General features: G+C 40.1%; 1 protein-coding gene across 1 annotated transcript; it reads left to right on the top strand.

Annotated features, from left to right (window-relative positions):
* Positions 1–2,644: 2,644 nt before the first annotated feature.
* Positions 2,645–15,438, top strand: LOC122735583. Its single transcript, XM_043977262.1, has 4 exons — positions 2,645–2,779; positions 12,055–12,153; positions 12,422–12,763; positions 14,885–15,438. Exons 1-4 carry the CDS (start codon positions 2,755–2,757, stop codon positions 15,169–15,171), a joined length of 753 nt encoding a protein of 250 aa, XP_043833197.1. The 5' UTR covers positions 2,645–2,754; the 3' UTR covers positions 15,172–15,438.
* The last annotated feature ends 3,621 nt before the right edge of the window (positions 15,439–19,059 follow it).

The raw sequence follows: 19,059 nt of genomic DNA on the forward strand, positions 1-19,059 counted from the left end.
GGTCCAGACCCAGCCAGGGACACTGCTTCCAGCACATGTCAGAGTCTTCAGCACCAGCAGCTTCTGAGGCTCTGATCACGGACTGGCGAGGGGGTTTGGCGGTGGGCTGGGGTGAGGTGGAGGCAGTATCTACTGGAGTTGGGGCAAAGCGCCCTGGGTCTGAACCAGTGGGCTGAATCGAGTGGTGGTGGCCCAGTGGGGGAGGGGTAAAAGCACGCCAAGCTTCTGACCATAAGAGAATCAGAGTTCAATCAGACTTCTGTTTCCGGGTCAAAGAGAAAGCGGCTGTGATTACTCACAAGCCAGGCAGGCTGAGAAGAAGCCCAATCTCCCCCTGGGCCAGGCTGTAGCGCGAACAGTGTGTCCTGGAAGCAGCACTACACTTTAAGAAGGAGTAAAAAGCCAAGAAATAGTAAGCCAGGATGATTAGGCAGAGAAAGCAGAAGACCATAGAAAACTTCTTTGGGGGAAAGGTAGACCACAATACATCCTCAGAAGAAGAAGAAGATAATATTAGGGTCAAAGCTCCAACATCCAAAGCTTCCAAGAAAAATATGAACTGGTCTCAGGCCATGGAAGCTCTCAAAAGGGACTTTGAAGAGAAAGTAGGAGAGATAGAACGAAGATGTAGAGAAAGAGAGGAAGGAATGCAAAGAGAAATGAGAGCGATGCAAGAGAGTCATGAGAAAAAAGTCAACAGTTTGAAAAGCCAAATGGAAAAGGAGATTAAAAAACTGTCTGCTGAAAATAATTGCCTAAGAATTAGGATTGAACAAATGGGAGCTAGTGACCTTATGAGAAACCAAGACACAGTAAAGCAAATCCAATTGAATGAAAAAATAGAGGGCAATGTGAAATATCTCCTTGGAAAAACAGCTGACCTAGAAAATAAATCTAGGAGAGATCATTTGAAAATCATTGGACTACCTGAAAACCATGACCAAAACAAGAGCTTAGACACCATCCTCCAAGAGATTGTGAGGGAAAATTGCCCGGATATTCTAGAAGCAGAAGCTAAAATAGAAATTGAAAGAATCCACCGATCACCTCCTGAAAGAGATCCCAAAAGGAAAATCTCCAGGAATATTATAGCCAAATTCCAGAACTCCCAGGTCAAGGAGAAAATATTGCCAGCAGCTAGAAAAAAGGAATTTAGATACTGTGGAGCTCCAATAAGGATAAAGTAAGATCTAGCAGCTTCTACATTAAAGGACCGGAGGGCATGGAATATGATATTCCAGAGGGCAAAGGAACTGGGACTACAGCCCAAAATCACGTACCCAGCAAAACTAAGCATCATCTTTCAGAGGCAAACATGGAATTTCAAGGAGAAAGAAGACTTTCAGGCATTTGTTATGAAAAGACCTGAACTGAATAGAAAATTTGACTTTCAAATACAAGACCCTGGAGAAGCATAAAAAGATAAACAGGAAAAAGACTTCATGAGGGATATTAAAAGATCAAACTATTTACATTCCTACATGGGAAGATAATACTTCAAACTCATAAGAACTATCTCAGTAAGGATTTAACAGAGGACACAGGTCTGAACTGAATACGAAGGGATGTTATGTTTAGTTCTTTGTGGGGTATCTTATGTCTGGGGTCGGATTTGGGCTTGGGGCCTCCTGGGTCCAGGGCTGGTGTGTTGTCCACTGTGCCACCTAACTAACCCATAATGACAGCCTTAAAATAGGGTTGAGGTGTAGGAGAAATAGACTGGGGGAGGGGAAAGGGGAGAGATGGTCTGGGGAGAGGTTGTTCACATGAAGGAAACAAGAAAAAAGCTTATGGAGGGGAGGGGAAGAGGGGGAAGGAATTGGGGAGTGAGTGAACCTTAATATCATCAGAATTGACTCAAAGAAGAACTAACATACATCAAAACAAAACAAAACCTGTCCTGGGTTCTGTAACAATTGGAATGACGCCACCTGCTGGAGACTTACTGTAGGAAAGTTCCACCATGAGGAGAAGGTCTCTGAGGGCAAGACCATGCGTCTTTTCTTTGGCGTCAGAAAATGATGTTTGCTTGTGGGAGGAAGAAGGGGGAGGCTGGCACTCTGACTCTTTCGTGTGGACTCTGGCGGAGAGTAGAGCTAGGAATGCTCTCTCCCTTTAATAGACAGATAAAATCTAGGCCTTTCTCTTTCTCTTCATCAAATTCTTATTCTCCTTAATAAATGCTTAAAAGTCTAACTCTTGATAAAGCTTATAATTTATTGGTGACCACTCATTAGATTTTAGACAGACTAGCTAGAATTTTAGCCCCTTATAGTTCCCATCTTTGGGCATTCCTAGTTTCTGAGCTTTCTGATACCACGAGCAGAGTTCCTCTGCCCCATTAAAGACCTTATTTCTCCTATAGTGATTGTTTCCTCAATTTCCAGGTTAACAACCCCAAACCCTATCCCAAACCCCCTACTCTATTTCCCCCATAACACCACTAATTCCCTTTCAATCCAGTAAACTCATGGCCCTTCAACCATAAAATATATCTAAGGAGCCATCTGTTCTTTTAGCAAGATGCTGCTGACTGAACTAACCTCTGGAATAGGCATTGGTTCTTCAGTCTTATCAAGTCTCCCCACTACTTTTCCCCATCAGATATTTTGGATACGTTGGGTGGGCTGGGACACTGGGTTGGTCTTGCCTCAGAGGTATAGTTCAGAAAAAGCACATACTTAAGAGCAACGGAGAGGTTGAGAGGCACTGGGTGCCTGGTCCAGCTGCTGTGGTATCACACTGGAAGGAAATATGGCAGCCAGATGGTCCCAGAGAAGTGAGTTTGCTTCTGTCTTATTGGGGGTGGTTATGATAAGGGAGGCCTGGATGAACTATAAAAGGGAGGGAGGAAGAAACCAGATAGTTGGAATAGCATTGCGGTGGAAGGAGCAGGGCAGGGTAAAGGGATAAAGTGACCTAAGCAAAGGAGATAGGATCCAGAGGAGGAGATGTGTATGGGTATAAAAAACACTGATATAGAAATCAGAAGACCTAGATCTAATTCTAACCATGTGACCTTGACCAGTGCCTAGAAAATCTCTGGGCTTCAGTTCCCTCACCTGGTAGATAGGAATAATAATATCTAAATTACTTAGTTCAGAGGGTTATTGTGATGATCAAATGAGATGATCCATTGTAGAGCACTTTGAAAAGTAAAGTGCAAGGTGTGGTTGTGCAGGCATCAGCGCTCAATATGCTAGGGTGAGAGGGCCTGTGCCGGATGCAGCATTTTTCTGCTGATGTGGTAGGAAACATCTCAGCATTGGGCATCAATCAAGAAATCCCAAGCAATGACTACACTAGATGTTATACTACACTAGGCACCACACTAGTTGCTCTGGACAAAACAATGAGGGTGTAAGGAACATTTCCTGTCCAGTCCAGGAACTTATTCTGGTTGGGGAGGGAATGGTTCATTTGAAAAACTAAAGAACAAAAACTAAGTAAGAGTCCCAGATAACCATGGCTCGTTTCTATGGTGTGCTAAGCTCATGGCTTCTCTGAGAGCAGAGACTTTGGCTTCTCATTCTTTGTCCCCTCCCCCAGTTTCCACAGTGTTCCTACCCTTTCTAGAAAGTGAGACTGTATTATCCACCCAGCACCTAAGCAGATTGAGGAGTGGTCACTTTTTCACTTACTGCAGCTATCTGCTCTAGGGTGGCTCATGGAATCCAGGGGCTGATCCCGGATTCTGTATTCCTGGAATCAAGGACAACAAAGAGGATGATGATGAAATTCTCCCCTATTCTCACTTAGATAACTCACATTTTATGGTACTTTATAATTCACAAGTTTCCTCACAACAACCTGGTAAGGTAGGCAGTGCATACTATTTGACATATGACAATAATTGAAACGAAAAGGGGTTAAATATCTTCCCCAAGGTCATATGCTCAATAAATATCCAAGTCAGGATTGAAGGTCAGGTGATCTGGCTCCAAGTCCAGGGGTATAAGAGGGCAAACAAAGTTATCAAGAACCTCCCAAACAGCCGGTCCCTCTCTTTTCTCTGGTGCCACTGACAAATCTATCTAACAAGAGAGTATGTGGGACCACACCACAAGAGGAGGAGGGCTGGGTCCCAGCCCTTGGGAAACTCCCAGTCTAATAAGGGAGAGGGAGGTCAAGTATCTAAGGCAAGATTCAAACTCAGGTCTTCCTGACTTCAAATTCAGTACTCTATAAACTGTACCACTTAGTTGTATATATTGATTGAGAAAATGCATGTTGGGGCAACTAGGTGGCACAGTGGATAGAGCACTGGCCCTGAATTCAGAAGGACCTGAGTTCAAATCTGGCCTCAGACACTTAACACTTACTAGCTGTGTGACCCTGGGCAAGTCACTTAATCCCAACTGCCCCGCCTCCCCAAAAAAGAGAAAATGCATGTTTCCAAAAAGCTACTATGAATATTAATTATGCTTTTAGATAAATATCTTATTAATCACAAACATCTACATATGGTACATTGGAAAAATAATATATACATGCATGAGACAGTTATTCAACCTATAGAAGGTATTTTTGCTCATTAATAAATCCTGACTGTGTCTTTTGCTAAAACTAAAGGTAAAATATGACAGTGTTAGTCTGCTTGTGAATCCCTCGTAGTAAATTTGCTAACCTCTACGGTTCCTTAGCCAACAGGTTGAAAACTACTTCTGTAAAGCAATAGGAAGCTGTTGAAATATATTTTGATGGCAGTAGAAGCATTTTATGGCATTGTTGAGTAGGATGGGTTGGTGGGGATGGTAATTGAAGGCAGGGACTGCTTCTTCAGTCTTCTCCCCATGAAATAATAATTATTATTGTTGCCCCAATTAGGAAGTTACAATTCATAGTCATTTTTGAAAAGAACTTTCTCCTTGTCCTCCAAGGGGGAAGTCTTCATCATTGTGGCTGGTACTTATATAGTATTTTCAAAGCGCTTAACAAATATTAAATTATTTGGACCTTACAGCAACTTTGGGAGGTAGGTCCTATTAATATTCTCATTTTATAGATGGGAAAACTGAGGCACAGAGTGACTTGCTCAGGGTCACACAGCTAGTAAGCATCTGAGGGTGGATTTGAACTCAGGTCTTCTTGACTCTAAGTCCGGCACTATATCCAGTGTGCAATTTAACTAGTGCAGTTAAATGGCAAAGTAAGGGTAACTTTAAAGCAGAGGGTAGGCCACTGCATTAGTTATACTACACATTGGATAGAGCACTGTATCCAGATATCCTTATTCCTAGTCAAATTTCTTTCCACATTTCTAGTTTTTTAGTTTCCTCCCTTACTGACAAATCTTGCAAAATGTTTGGTGGGTAAGGAATTTGAATTGTATGAAATAAATATTAGAAATACATGCATTGTAACCCCTTTATCTACAACTAATATAGATTAAAGTTGGCTCCGCATTGATTATAATATATAATGAATGTGTGCCACTCTAAATCTTTTTAGTTTTTCTTCCAGACCATTCCTCTTTTTTTCCTGAAACTCTACAGGATGAACTTTAGGATAAATAGTCTTCATCAACCCTCTGGAAACATCCCATGATTACATTATCATTATAAATCTAAGTGGTATGGAGTATCTGTCGATGCAAAGCAACACTTCGTCATATGAACTTGTTTTACATAGGTTTAAATTAGGAAGTGAAGTTTTTTTTTGTTTGTTTTTTTAGTGAGGCAATTGGGGTTAAGTGACTTGCCCAGGGTCACACAGCTAGTGAGTGTTAAGTGTCCGAGGCCAGATTTGAACTCAGGTATTCCTGACTCCAGGGCCAATGCTCTATCCACTGTGCCATCTAGCTGCCCGGAAGTGAAGTTTTAAAACCAATAATTCTGCTGTAACCTTTATGTCATGGCACTCTCTTTTTTTTTTTTTTTTGAGTGAGGCAATTGGGGTTAAGTGACTTGCCAAGGGTCACACAGCTAGTAAGTGTCAAGTGTCTGAGGCTGGATTTGAACTCAGGTACTCCTGACTCCAGGGCCAGTGCTCTATCCACTGAACCACCTAGCCGCCCCGTTTTTTTTTTTTTTTTTTAGTGGGGCAATGAGGGTTAAGTGACTTGCCCAGGGTCACACAGCTAGTAAGTGTCAAGTGTCTGAGGCCACATTTGAACTCAGGTCCTCCTGAATCCAAGGCCGGTGCTTTATCCACTGTGCCACCTAGCTGCCCCTATGGCACTCTCTTGACTTGTGTTATGGTCACCTTGGTGACCTTTCATTTCTTTTACTTTCATGATCCTTTAACCCCCTCAGCTGCCACCTGAAAAAAATAAATCTGTCACTGTTTCCAAGGGTGGACATTAACTCCCCTTACAAGCACTCAAACTCACAAAGCATCAAGGATAGAACAAGTTTTATTTACTGAGCAAAGAATACAGAAAGTACCCTTCTCTTTCCTAGAACCTTAGTCAAGAGAGAATTAAGAAGGTCTCACTCTGTGTAATCTCCTTCTCCCCTTAACATCCTGCCCCTAACTTCCCAGTGACTTAGTACTGTCCTAGGTGAGTTCCAGTGGTAAAAAAAAAATTCTGGCGTCGTTAATGAGGCTCCATCCCCAATCATTCACCACAGTGGTTCCTGTCTCCTGGTTGCTCACTTCTATTTAATTCCTTCTAAAGATGCAATTGCTTTTTTTTTCCCCAGGAGATGAGACTTGATCTGGAGCAGGCATATCAGGATAGGAAAACAATATTATGTAGCCTTTTTTTCTCCTGGGTCAGAATGGCTTTGGCCTACGACTTACTGCCACAGATGCTCTCTAGCAGTAAATGATTCTTTCTGTAAGATGGCATCAGTTTCTCAAAAGCCAATCCAAAACAGAGGCTGATTAGAGTCATTGTTTTTCAATTCTAGGTCCGAAATGTCTACAAACCATATAATCTTCTGTCTTAGCATACCAGGTCCCATAGCCCAATGCAGACAATGAAAATCCTCTTCAGTTGTCATTGAATCATGTTTATTTACCCTTCCCCAAAAAGGTCTTGTTTTTTCTCTCCATGAATCATTAATTTCTTTTTCTTGACTAGAGCAGTGTGCCTACTCATGATGTTACCTTATCTCAGTTTGAGGTGGCTGGGATTTGGGGTGGTTTTCACACTCCCTTTCCTTTTGCCTTTCCATTTCCCACCTTCCTCTATGGCAAAAATTATGGTGAGGCTCTTATCTGAGAAAGGGAAGACTGGGAAGAGCAGATGTTTTTAGCACAGGTACCTATGATACACAAATTGGTAGGCGGGGAAAGTGGGGGTAGAATGTGATAAAGATTCATGTCCTTGCTACGCCATAATTGTAAATATAACCTAATGACATTATCCTGTCTACTACCATTCCCCTCCTCCCCACCATATTTTTGGTTCAAAGATACTCAGTTTTGTTGTTATTGAGTCATTTCAGTTGTGTCTGACTCTCCATGACCTCATTTGGGGTTTTCTTGGCAAAGATACTAGAGTGGTATACCATTTCCTTCTCCAGCTCATTTACAGATGAGGAACTGAGGCAAATAGGGTTAAATGAGTTGCCTTACACAGCTAGTAAGTGTCTGAGGCTAGATTTGAACTCAGGTCCTCCTAACCCGATGGCAAGCACTCTATCCATTATGCTACCTAGCTGCCTAAAGATAGTCATAGCGATATTATTTGTGAGCTGAAAAAACTGGAAACAAGCTAAATGATTAACAACTGGATAATAGTTAAATATAGTATATCAATGTAATAGGAGATTATAATGCAATTAAAATGAATGTAGTTGTATAACCTATATCTGATTCCTTACCACCTCAGGGAAGGGGGAGAGGAGGAAGGGAAAGAGGGATAAAATTTGGAACTCAAAACTTTATATAAAAATGTTTATTATTTTTAAAAAAATGAATGTAATAATATAAAGAAATTTCAAAGATATGAAGTAATAGAAAATAAAGTAAAATTAGAAGGACAATACATGCGCTAAATACAATCACCTAAAAATCAAAATGCATACCCCAATACAGTAGTGATTTTAGGCTACATTAAGGGAGGCCTGGTATCAAAAATTAGGGAGGTGATAGCACAGCTGTACTCTGTCCTGGTCAGACCACATTTGTAGTAGTGTGTTCAGTTCTGGAAAACACATTTTAGGAAAGACACTGATAAGATGGAGACAGTCTAGAGGAAGTTTATATGGATAAAGAAGAACCTGGAGATCATGTTATAGGAGGATTGGTCAAAGAAACTGGGGGTTGTTAGCTTGGAAAAGAGAGGAGCTAGGGGAGCATTAGAGCTGTTGTGTTTCATCCTAGGGGGCAGAAGTGGGGGCAAGTGACATGAGTGGCAAAGAAGCATATCTAGGCTTATGGGAAGGAAAACCTTCCTAATGACTTCAGATATCCCAAAGTGCTTCTGAAAACAATGGGTTCCTCCTTGATGGAGGTCTGGATGACCACCTAAGCATGTTGCACAATGCAGGTGGGACATAGATGGCTTCTGAGGTCCCCTCCAACTCTGAAATTCTGTGACCTTGTGAACAGAATAGGAAGGGATGGCCAATCAGCTGGTATGGACATTGTGTATGTTAAGTTAAAAAAACTAGATACTTAGAAATATGCTTAACTGGTTTGTTATTGATTACAAGTGCATATTAAGGTGTTTTTTTAATAGAAAAAGAAGAAACTGACATGGAAGCCACCTTTTTCACCAACCTGAAAAGTGTCCCAGTGTTTTCCATTGTAGGAATCCTAGTCACTCACTGTTTCATCTATCTCTGACTTGCAGCATAGTGCCTGTTTTTTCCATTAAATTCTCCTGGTTCCTACTTTTGCTTTTATTATTATTTTAGTATTATTTATATAAATGTTGGCTATTATTAATTTTTTGCTACACTTGCAAGGTTATCAGTGTAGGAAACTCCATGCTGCCTCCCTTATTAATGCTTATTTCCATTCTCATTGAACTGCTGTCCTTTCTTTCTACCATCAGTTGCTCTGTGCCCCAGTCTTCATATTTTTCCTAACAATTACCCTTTATGAGACACCTGTTCCAGCACTAAGTTCTCTTTCTCCTCTCAGCCTAGACATCCCCTCCCTTTATGATATTCCCATTAAGGGAAACAGAGCACGCATTTTCAAACATCTTCTGATTTTTTTTTTAGTGAGGCAATTGGGGTTAAGTGACCATCTTTTGATTTTTAAAAAATAGCATTTTATTTTTTTCCAATTACATGTAAAGATAGTTTTCAACATACGTTTTTATAAGATTTTGAGTTCCAAATTTTTCTCCCTCCCTCCCTCCTCCTGAAGCCAACAAGCAATATTATATAGGTTATACAGTACAATTATTTAAACATATTTCCATATTAGTCATGAGAGAAAAGACTATATTTGGACTCTTCTCAGAGCCCTAAAGGCAGAGAGTGAGTCTGGTTGTTGCCCAAACCTCCCAGTAGGGGGCCGCTCAACACATGAGACTCTGAGGAGCCATGGCTCACTGGGCCTTAGGCCTGAACAGGGCCTGGAATAAGGTCTGTGTTTTGTGGGAGCCAAGCTAAGCTGGGAGTTCACCTTGAGGTGCACTAGGTGATCTCCATGACCCTAGTGTTCAAACCCCGACTTGAGTATTGTTTCTTGATAAGTTATGTATGCTTATGTGTGTTAACACAGCACTGTTCTAGTGAGGAATGGGAACATTCTTGCCCAGAATAAGGTTAAGGCCTAGTGCTGCAATCTGATTGGTCGACTGGTACAATCTGATTGGTTGTTAATGGGGTAGTCTGATTGGCTGACTGATACAATCTTATAGTTACCATATGTGGGAAGTTGGTACTGTATGCTGTGATTGGTTGTTTTTGTAATGCCGGGTGTAAATGGGAAGTGTAATGTGATTGGTCCAGAGGGACCCTTGAGGGCTATAAATAGAGGTGAGGGATCTCATTTCAGTGCACTCTCTGGCACATTCAGAAGAGTCCCCATCTTCAAAGATGAATAAAGAAGCCTTCACCCACTGACTGCTGCCTGCTTGGATTCCTTGAGCAGTGACCTGCTAGCAACACTAGAGCTGCAACAATAGGGCTGCGCTGTGCAACACTATTTGAGCTGCTAGTCGCATTTCTAATAGTCATATTGTGAGAGAAGAATCAGAACAAAAGGAAAAAAAACACAAGAAAGAAGAAACAACAACAACAAAACCCAACAAAAGTGAAAATAGTAAGCTTCCATCTATATTCAGACTCCATAGTTCTTTTTCTGGATGTGGAGAGCATTTTCTATCATGACTCTTGGCATTGTCTTGGATCATTGTATTGCTGAAAAGAGCTGAAAAAAGCTAAGTCTATCACAGTTGATCATCACACAATATTGTTGATACTGTGTACAATGTTCTCTTGGTTCTGCTCATTTCACTCAATATCAATTCATGTTGTCTTTCCAGGTTTTTCTGAAATCTGCTCCCTCATCGTTTCTTACAGCACAATAGTATTCCATTACATTCATATACCACAACTTGTTTATCCATTCCCCAATGGATGGGCATGCCCTCAGTTTCCAATTCATTGCCACATCTTTTGATTTTAAGTAAGAATTTAAAAATACTTAGGGTCCTACATTTACATTTTAATGCAGACTGCTCACCTGTCTCCTCTCCTCCATGAGCCCTAGTGAGAAAGGAACCAAACAATTTTCCCTCTTCTGGGAAAGGGCAGTTATATAACCTACAGCCTGTAATGAGGATCAGTTAAGGAATTAGAGATCTGTTGGAGTCTGGGGAAAGGAAGACAGTCACAAACTTCAACTAGCCTGTGGAAAAATAATTAGATTGGTTCTTCTTGGCCCTAGAGGGAGAAAGGTGGAAGGTTGGGAGGCAAATTGGTTCATTTTATGGAGGAGCTTCCTAATAAGTGTAGGATGAAGGGAAGAACACTGGATTTAGAAACGAGGACCTGGGGTTTGAATCTTGACTTTGCTGCTTCCATGTATGGCAGCTACTGTCTCCTGGCTTTGTGGTGGTGGGCGACCAGTTGAATGGTATCTATTCTTTCTGAGTTAGGAGGTATTCTTTTTAACATAAAAAAAATGTTTAGACTCCTATATAACTAATCATACTATTAGTATCTGTTAATTGAGAAATTGTGATGACAAAAAACTGCTATGAATGCAGCATTGCTTTAAAAGGATTTCTATTTTATTATTTACTTCAATATTTATATACATCGGAAAACTATTAATACATCATAGTGTTTGTTACTCAATATTTTTAATATTATTCAAGATAATTAGGAAACATTCCTGTTATACATTTCCTTATTATAGCATCATGCTATTTTGTTGGAACTTAATAAAGACCAAAATGAAAAAAAAAAAGAAGAAAAGAAAAAGAAAAAGAAAAGAAAGAAAAAAAAGGACCAAAATGATAATGCTTGGTTTGCAAATGGATTTAGAGACCTTTTGCAACAACTCTATGGCACATGTACTTCTGTGAGTTTTCATTTCTAACATGAAGAACCACTAGATGAGATGAGCTCCAAAGAGACTTCCAGCTCTAACTGTTGAAACTAAGAATTAGGGTTTTCCCAAAATAAATAGACTGAATTCTAAGTACCTGGCACACAGGAGATGGTTGATAAAATTCTTGCCACATTAAAGGTTGAAAGTTCCCAGTCGGGGCAGCTAGGTGGTGCAGTGGATAAAGAACCAGCCCTGGATTCAGAAATACCTGAGTTCAAATCTGGCCTCGGACACTTGACACTTACTAGCTGTGTGACCCTGGGCAAGTCACTTAACCCCCATTGCCCCGCAAAAATAAATAAATAAATACATAAATAAAGTTCCCTGTCAGTGGATATGTTGAAATGGAGTTTTCAATGACGTCTTCTTAGGGATATTTTGGAGGCGATTCCTCCTTCAAGGTTAGTTTGGATTACATGACATCTAAAATGCTGGGATTATATTTAAAAAGGGCAAATTAAGTTGATGCAAATTGAATGTAACTGACTCCAGGGATTTTCTATGAACTAGACATTTCTAGATTTATAAAATGAATTTAGTAGATTTTCCTGGTTCTTTATTTCATTACTTTCTTCTTTATACCAGGAGGGCAACTTTCCTGTAGATGGTCCTTGTTCTTGCTTTTGAGATCGCTGAAGCTGTTTGGAATTGCTGAAGCTCTTACTCTGGGAGAAATGACTCCAGGTGAGTTGGTAATGAAATCTCTTGGAAGATGTAGGGTTAGAAGTGACCAAATGGCAAGCTTTTACATGGCTTGAAGCAGCATCTGAGCTCTGGGGACAACAAAGGCATAAGTCTCTGGAAAGTTCTCCCCAGTAGCTGGTCCTCTTCCCTTCCAAGGACCTGTCTAGTGTGCTTAGGGGAGGGAGAGTGAGTGTGCTTCCAGGGACTGGGTAGCTGGGATTCTCAGACTCAGAACCTTATCCCTGACCTTGATTATCTCCTTCCCCAGATATTTCTTCTCTACTCGTGAGAGAGACAAAAGTGGTCTCAAGTTTGGAGGAAGAGGCAATCTTTCATTGTAGGACTGACTTTGAGTTATCAGATTTAATCAGTGTCTCTTGGTACCGCCTCAACCAGAACAAACCACCTACCCTGATACATGGTTATTTTTTTGGAACTGTGTACACGGACATCCCTAAGGAGTTCAATGGACGTGTCTTGCTCATCATCTATTCAAAGGATGCGGAGCTGACTTTGAGGGATGTGAAGCTACAAGACAGTGGGACATACAAATGTATCCTGAATGACACTCAACATTTGGTAGAGAGATATGTGATTTTCCAGGTGATAGGTAAATATGACTTCCTTCCTTTTCTATTCTAAGATGTCTTCCTCAAGCAGTGTTTAAATGACAGCACCCTTCTCAAAAACCTTCAAAATCTCCCCATTACCCTAATTACTTGGGCATTCAAGGTCCTCTCCAATCTGCTCTTAACCTTTCAGAATTCCACCTTCATCTCCAGTCTCTCATCTTCCTGAACTCTTTCACTTCAAATTTTGCCTATTGCCTACTGAACATGTCGTGCATTCCTGCTGCCACACTCTTGCTTATATCCATCCATCAATACCTTTTCTCTTCTCCTGTCCACAGACCCAGCTTTAATCCCTCTTACTCTCTCTAGAGAGATGTTGTAACCATCAGTGCCCATGCTTCCCCCTGAACTCATAGCACTTATTGTCTATTATGTCCCCATTTGGTAGTAGGTATCTAATAAATATTTGTTGATTGATACTGCTCTATCAAGAATAGACATGACCCTTGATCTTAGGAGCTTAGAGTCTAACACAGGGGACATAACAGATAGCAGTATTACTGGTGGACATATATATTCAATTCATTTCAACAAATATTTTTGATATAATCAAAAGTAAGAGTTGAAAAGTGATCATCTCTCTGTCTCAGAGACCATCTTTTCCAACTTGTGCTTCACCAAGAATCCCCTGTTTCCTTTCATTTTCTCACACTATCCTACTCATCTTCTCAATACATTTATTAAAATTTATCCTGTTCTGGGATACCAAGATATAAGATAGACCCTATTTTCGTTTTGTTTTGTTTCGTTTTTTTAGTGAGGCAATTGGAGTTAAGTGACTTGCCCAAGGTCACACAGCTAGTAAATATTAAGTGTCTGAAGCCGGATTTGAACTCAGTTACACCTGACTCCAGGGCCAGTGCTCTATCCACTGCACCACCTAGCGGCCCCAGATAAGGCCCTATTTTCAAGAAGCCTGCAATCAAATGGGGGAAATGGACAAGTACAGAATCTGTTTATAAATTTTACAATGGGAGTCTGTTAAAGGTTAAAGATTGACTGATTTCATTTTAATATCTGCAATGAGAAAAAAAGGCATCAATCAGCTGCATTTATTTAGCCTCCTAGTCCCAAGGTTAACTGTCCAATTAACTTAAGTTCTGTTTTAATCAGGCTTTTAAAAATGAAAATACATACTAATTTCACAAGTCTTTTTTGAGTTTTCTCAAATCTCTCATTTCATATTAGGAAACAGCTCAGCAAATTCAATTTGCTAACATAAACGCCTTGCTTAAACAGTTAGCCTTACCAATAAAAGAATAAATACAAACAAACCCTGAGTCCATTGTTGCTGTGAGTTATTATTATTATTACTTGTAAGGTCAGTTGCCATGTTCTATTTTTGGCAAGGAAGGATAAATCTTCACCTCATTACTGCATTTTTATCTGAAAGTCCAAGGAAGAGAGAAAATGAAGGAAAGAGGGAAAAGGGGTGAGCCTCTGATGGTCAACCAGCTATGAGTAGGTGGCCCCAATTTCCACCCTGGAGATCAGTGAGGGGTCATCAGTCTGGCACAACCTTTCAGGTGCCTGCATCAAGTTCTACACTGTAATTTCATCAAGGTGATGGGGTGAAATTCATCAAACTGATCTCCTTGCTTATTATTGTTAATCTTAAAAGATGAGGAGATACCAAAAGCTGGCATCTTCATTTTTTAGGAGTATCAGTAATCACAGTGCACGTCAGAGATCTGGAATGGACCTCAAAGGCCATCTTATAGTCTAACATCCTCAATTTACAGAAGAGGAAGCTGACTCTGGCAGGTTAAGTAACTTGCCCAAGGTGGCATTGGTAGTAAAGTGTCACTTTTCAGAGTCTTTTCACACCTAAGATTTCAGAAATCCTTTCTAAATAGGTAAGGTGTTATCCCCACTGATACATGAGGAAGTGAAAATCCAAGAGAGGTCAAGGTCATAATGCTACTCAATATAGCATCTACTTTGCTAGTTTGTAGCAGAGCCAGGACTAGACTTTAGGTCTTCTAACGGCCCAGTTCTGTACTCTTTCTGCTGCCAGCTGTTGCTTTGCTCTGCTTCTGCATCAGGGGTTGTAACTCAGGGATGAATAGTGATAGTGACTGTATGTCTTCCCCCTACAGACCCAAATGAAACCTTGCCAAAAGATGAGAACTCAGTCATGATTTATTCAATGGTGGGGTTCATCTCTGCAGCCCTGGTGGTGTGGATGATTTCCCTCGGCATTATATGTAAGAAGAGAAACCTGCAGTGCCCCAGGAACTGGAGCCAGGAAATACGACATGAATACAGCACCAGTGACAACTGCACCTCTTTGGCAACCAATTGTCTAATATCCTTACCCTCTCACTACACAGACAATGGGGCATCAGACCTAAGGCAAAATTGTGAAATTAAAAGTTTGCCTTAAGTGGGCCCAACTGTCTGTTTTGGTATTGGCTCCCTTCCCTTGTGCCCAGTACTTTATTTCTGGGCAAAACATGCTTTTTAAAAAAATCTGATATTAATCATTTACATTTTAGTGTGAGTATTTAGTTGACTCTCCCAGGGGGTTATTTGTTTTGTTTTCATCTTTTTTTTCTTCCAATTACATGTAAAAACAAATTTTAGTTTCATTTTTTTGAAATTTTGAGTTCTAAATTCTCTTCCTCCTTCCCTCCACTTCCCCTTCCTTGAAAAGGCAAGCAATTTGATATCAATTTTATGTGTGCAGTCATGCAAAGCATATTTCCATATTAGCCATGTTGCAAAAGAAAGCAAAAAGAAAGAATAAAATAAAAGAAATCATGTTTCAATTTGCATTCAGACTCTACTAGTTCTTCCTTTGGAGGTGGATAGCATTTTTCATTATAAGTCCTTTGGAATTTTCTTGGGTCATTGTATTGCTGAAAATAGCTATGTCATTGATCATTGATCATAGTACATTATTGCTATTACTGTGTACAATGTTCTAGTTCTGGTCACTTCACTTTGCATCAGTTCACGTGAACCCATCTGCTCATCATTTCATATAGCACAATAGTATTCCATCACCATCATATACCATAACTTGTTCAGTCATTCCTCAACTCTACTTCTTGGCTAGCACAATAAAAGCTGCCATAAATATTTTTGTATGGGGGCAGCTAGGTGGCACAGTAGATAAAACAGCAGCCCTGGATTCAGGAGGACCTGAGTTCAAATCCAGTCTCTGACACTTGACACTTACTAGCTGTGTGACCTTGGGCAAGTCACTTAACCCTCATTGCCTAGTCCCCCCTCCCCAAAAAAACATTGTACGTAAAGGTCCTTTTTCTTTTCTTTTTTTTTTTTTAATCACTGGAATATAGACCTAATAGTGGTATTGCTGGGTTCAAAGGTTTTGCACGGTTTTATAGCTCTTTGGGCATGGTTCCAAATTGCCCTTAAGAATGGTTGAATCAGTTCACAGTTCCACTAACAGTGCATTAGTGTCCTAATTTTTCCACATCCCCTCCAACATTTGTCATTTTCCTTTCCTGTCCTATTAGCCATATGATGGGTGTGAGGTGATACCTCAGAGTTGTTTTAATTTGCATTTTTATTTTTGATTTTTTAATACAGTATTTTAATTTTTCTAATTACATGTAAAGACAATTTTTCCCTTTTTTTTTTAAGGCAATTGGGGTTAAGTGACTTGCCCAGGGTCACACAGCTAGTAAGTGTGTAAAGTGTCTGAGGCCAGATTTGAACTCAGGTCCTCCTGAATCCAGGGCCAGTGCTCTAACCACTGCGCCACCTAACTGCCCCTTTTTTCTTCTTCTTTTTTTTTTTGTGTGTATGAGGCAATTGGGGTTAAGTGACTTGCCCAAAGTCACACAGCTAGTAAGTGTTAAGTGTCTGAGGTCGGATTTGAACTCAGGTCCTCCTGAATCCAGGGCCGGTGCTCTATCCACTGCGCCACCTAGCTGCCCCACGTAAAGACAATTTTTAACATTTCTTTTAAAATTTTGGTTTCCAAAATTTCTCTCTTCCTCCCTTATCTCCCCCCTCCCTACAATGGTAATCAATTTGATATAATTATATATGTACAATCATGTAAAACATATTTCTTTTTTTTTCTTTTCTTTTTTTTTTGCGGGGCAAGGGGGTTAAGTGACTTGCCCAGGGTCACACAGCTAGTAAGTGTCAAGTGTCTGAGGCCTGGTTCGAACTCAGGTACTCCTGAATCCAGGGCCGGTGCTTTATCCACTGCGCCACCTAGCCGTCCCCAAAACATATTTCTATAACCTGTATCAGATTACTTGCTGTCTTGGGGAGGGGAGAGGGAGAAAAATTTGAAACTAGAACTCTTATGTCGAGGGGACAGCTAGGTGGCACAGTGGATAAAGCACCAGCCCTGGATTCAGGAGGATCGGAGTTCAAATCTGGCCTCAGATACGTGACACTTACTAGCTGTGTGACCCTGGGCAAGTCACTTAACCCTCATTGCCCCACCCCAAAAAACCAAAACCATAACAAACAAAAAACCAAAAAAACTCCAAATGTTGAAAACTATCCCTACATGTAACTGGAAAATAATAAAATAGTTTTACAATTTTAAAAAACCAACAAAAACACATTTCCATTGTTAGTCATGTTGTAAAAGAAGAAACAGATGAAAAGAAAAAAAACAGGAAAAAAAAATAAAGTGAAAAGAGTATGCTTCAATCTGCATTCTGACTCCATCATTCTGACGCTGTTCTCAACTCCACCAACAGTGCATTCGTGTCTCAGTTTTCCCTCACCCCCCTCCAACATTTATCATTTTCCTTTTATGCCATATTAGCCAATCTGATAGGTATATGGGGGACCTCAGAGTTGTTTTAATTTTCATTTCTCTAATCAATAGTGATTTAGAGGGGCAGCTAGGTGGTGCAGTGGATAGAACACCCACACTGGAGTCAGGAGGACCTGAGTTCAAATTTGGCCTCAGACACTTAACACTTACTAGCTGTGTGACCTTGGGCAAGTCACTTAACCCCAATTGCCTCACAAAAAAAAAAAGATTAAAAAACTAGTGATTTAGAGCATTTTTTTTCATATGGCAATAGTTAGCTTTGATTTCCTCTTCTGAAAACTGCCTGTTCATATCCTTTGACCATTTGACAACTGAGGAATGACTCATTCTTATAAATTTGACTAAGTTCTCTATATATTTGAGAAATGAGGACTTTATCAGAGAAACTTGCTATAAAAATTTTCCCCAGTTTTCTGCTTTCCTTCTAAACAGTTTTTGTTTTTTTTTGGTAGGGCAATGAGGGTTAAGTGACTTGCCCAGAATCACACAGCTAGTTAGTGTCAAGTGTCTGAGGTTGGATTTGAACTCGGGTCCTCCTGAATCCGGGGCCAGTGCTTTATTCACTGTGCTATCTAGTTGCCCCCCTGCTTTCCTTCTAATTTTGACTGCATTGGTTTTGTTTGTACAAAATTTAAAAATTTTAATGTAATCAGTTATCCATTTTATATCCTATAATATGTTTAAAAAATTTTTTTCCTATAATATTTTATATCTTTGGCCATAAATTCTTCCCTTATCCATAAATCTGACAGGTAAAGTATTCCATGTTCCCCAGAGGATTATTTGTATGGTAAATGTCATGCAATAAAAAGGCTTTGATGCTTTCTGAAGGAATTTTAGATCTGAGGAAAGAAGTGAGGGAGGCATATTTTTTAGAGATGAGGTAAGGTTTGTTTGCACCTCTTAGAAATCATATTACACAGACAGCTTTAAGGTGTCCTCAGAATTCTGGAGTTTAAAAGGTTCTTAAATGCTATCAAGAGACTGATGTATGAATTCCTATTGAGACAGTGGGTTCATCTAGTCTTGAACATATTCAATGGTGGGGATCTCACTATTTCATGAGGTTGAATTTTGGACAGCACTGTTGGCTACAAATTTCTTTCTTACATTGAGCCAAAATCTAGTTCCCGGTAACTTCTACCAATCCTAGTTTGACCATCTGGAACTACAAAGAATAGGCCTAATCATAATTGTAGATGACAGGCCTCCAAATATTTGAAGATAGACATCATAACTTCCTCAAAGACTCTTTTTCTCCAAGCTAAATTTGCTCTGCTCCTTCAACCGATATAACACAGTTTCCAGATCATTCATCATCCTGGTTGCTTTCCAGTTTGCCATTAGCTCTTTTAAAATATGGTACCCCACCCAACAAAACAAAACAAAACAAAACAAAACACCACTGCCCATAAATGGCTATAATATCCATTTGTCTGAACAGGTTAGGTTACACAGGGACTATCACTTTCTTAAATCTGGATATTGTACTGTCAGGGT

This window comes from Dromiciops gliroides, chromosome 1 (assembly GCF_019393635.1).
Source record: "Dromiciops gliroides isolate mDroGli1 chromosome 1, mDroGli1.pri, whole genome shotgun sequence".
In the NCBI taxonomy this organism is placed as follows: domain Eukaryota; kingdom Metazoa; phylum Chordata; class Mammalia; order Microbiotheria; family Microbiotheriidae; genus Dromiciops; species Dromiciops gliroides.

What these genes read in the sequence shown, in the direction of transcription:
- LOC122735583 (XM_043977262.1), top strand. Translation starts at nt 2,755, where the DNA reads ATGGCAGCCAGATGGTCCCAGAGAA. An exon ending in AGCCAGATGGTCCCAGAGAA is followed by an intron (nt 2,780 to 12,054) that starts GTGAGTTTGCTT and finishes TCTTTATACCAG; the next exon opens with GAGGGCAACTTTCCTGTAGA. An exon ending in TCTGGGAGAAATGACTCCAG is followed by an intron (nt 12,154 to 12,421) that starts GTGAGTTGGTAA and finishes CTCCTTCCCCAG; the next exon opens with ATATTTCTTCTCTACTCGTG.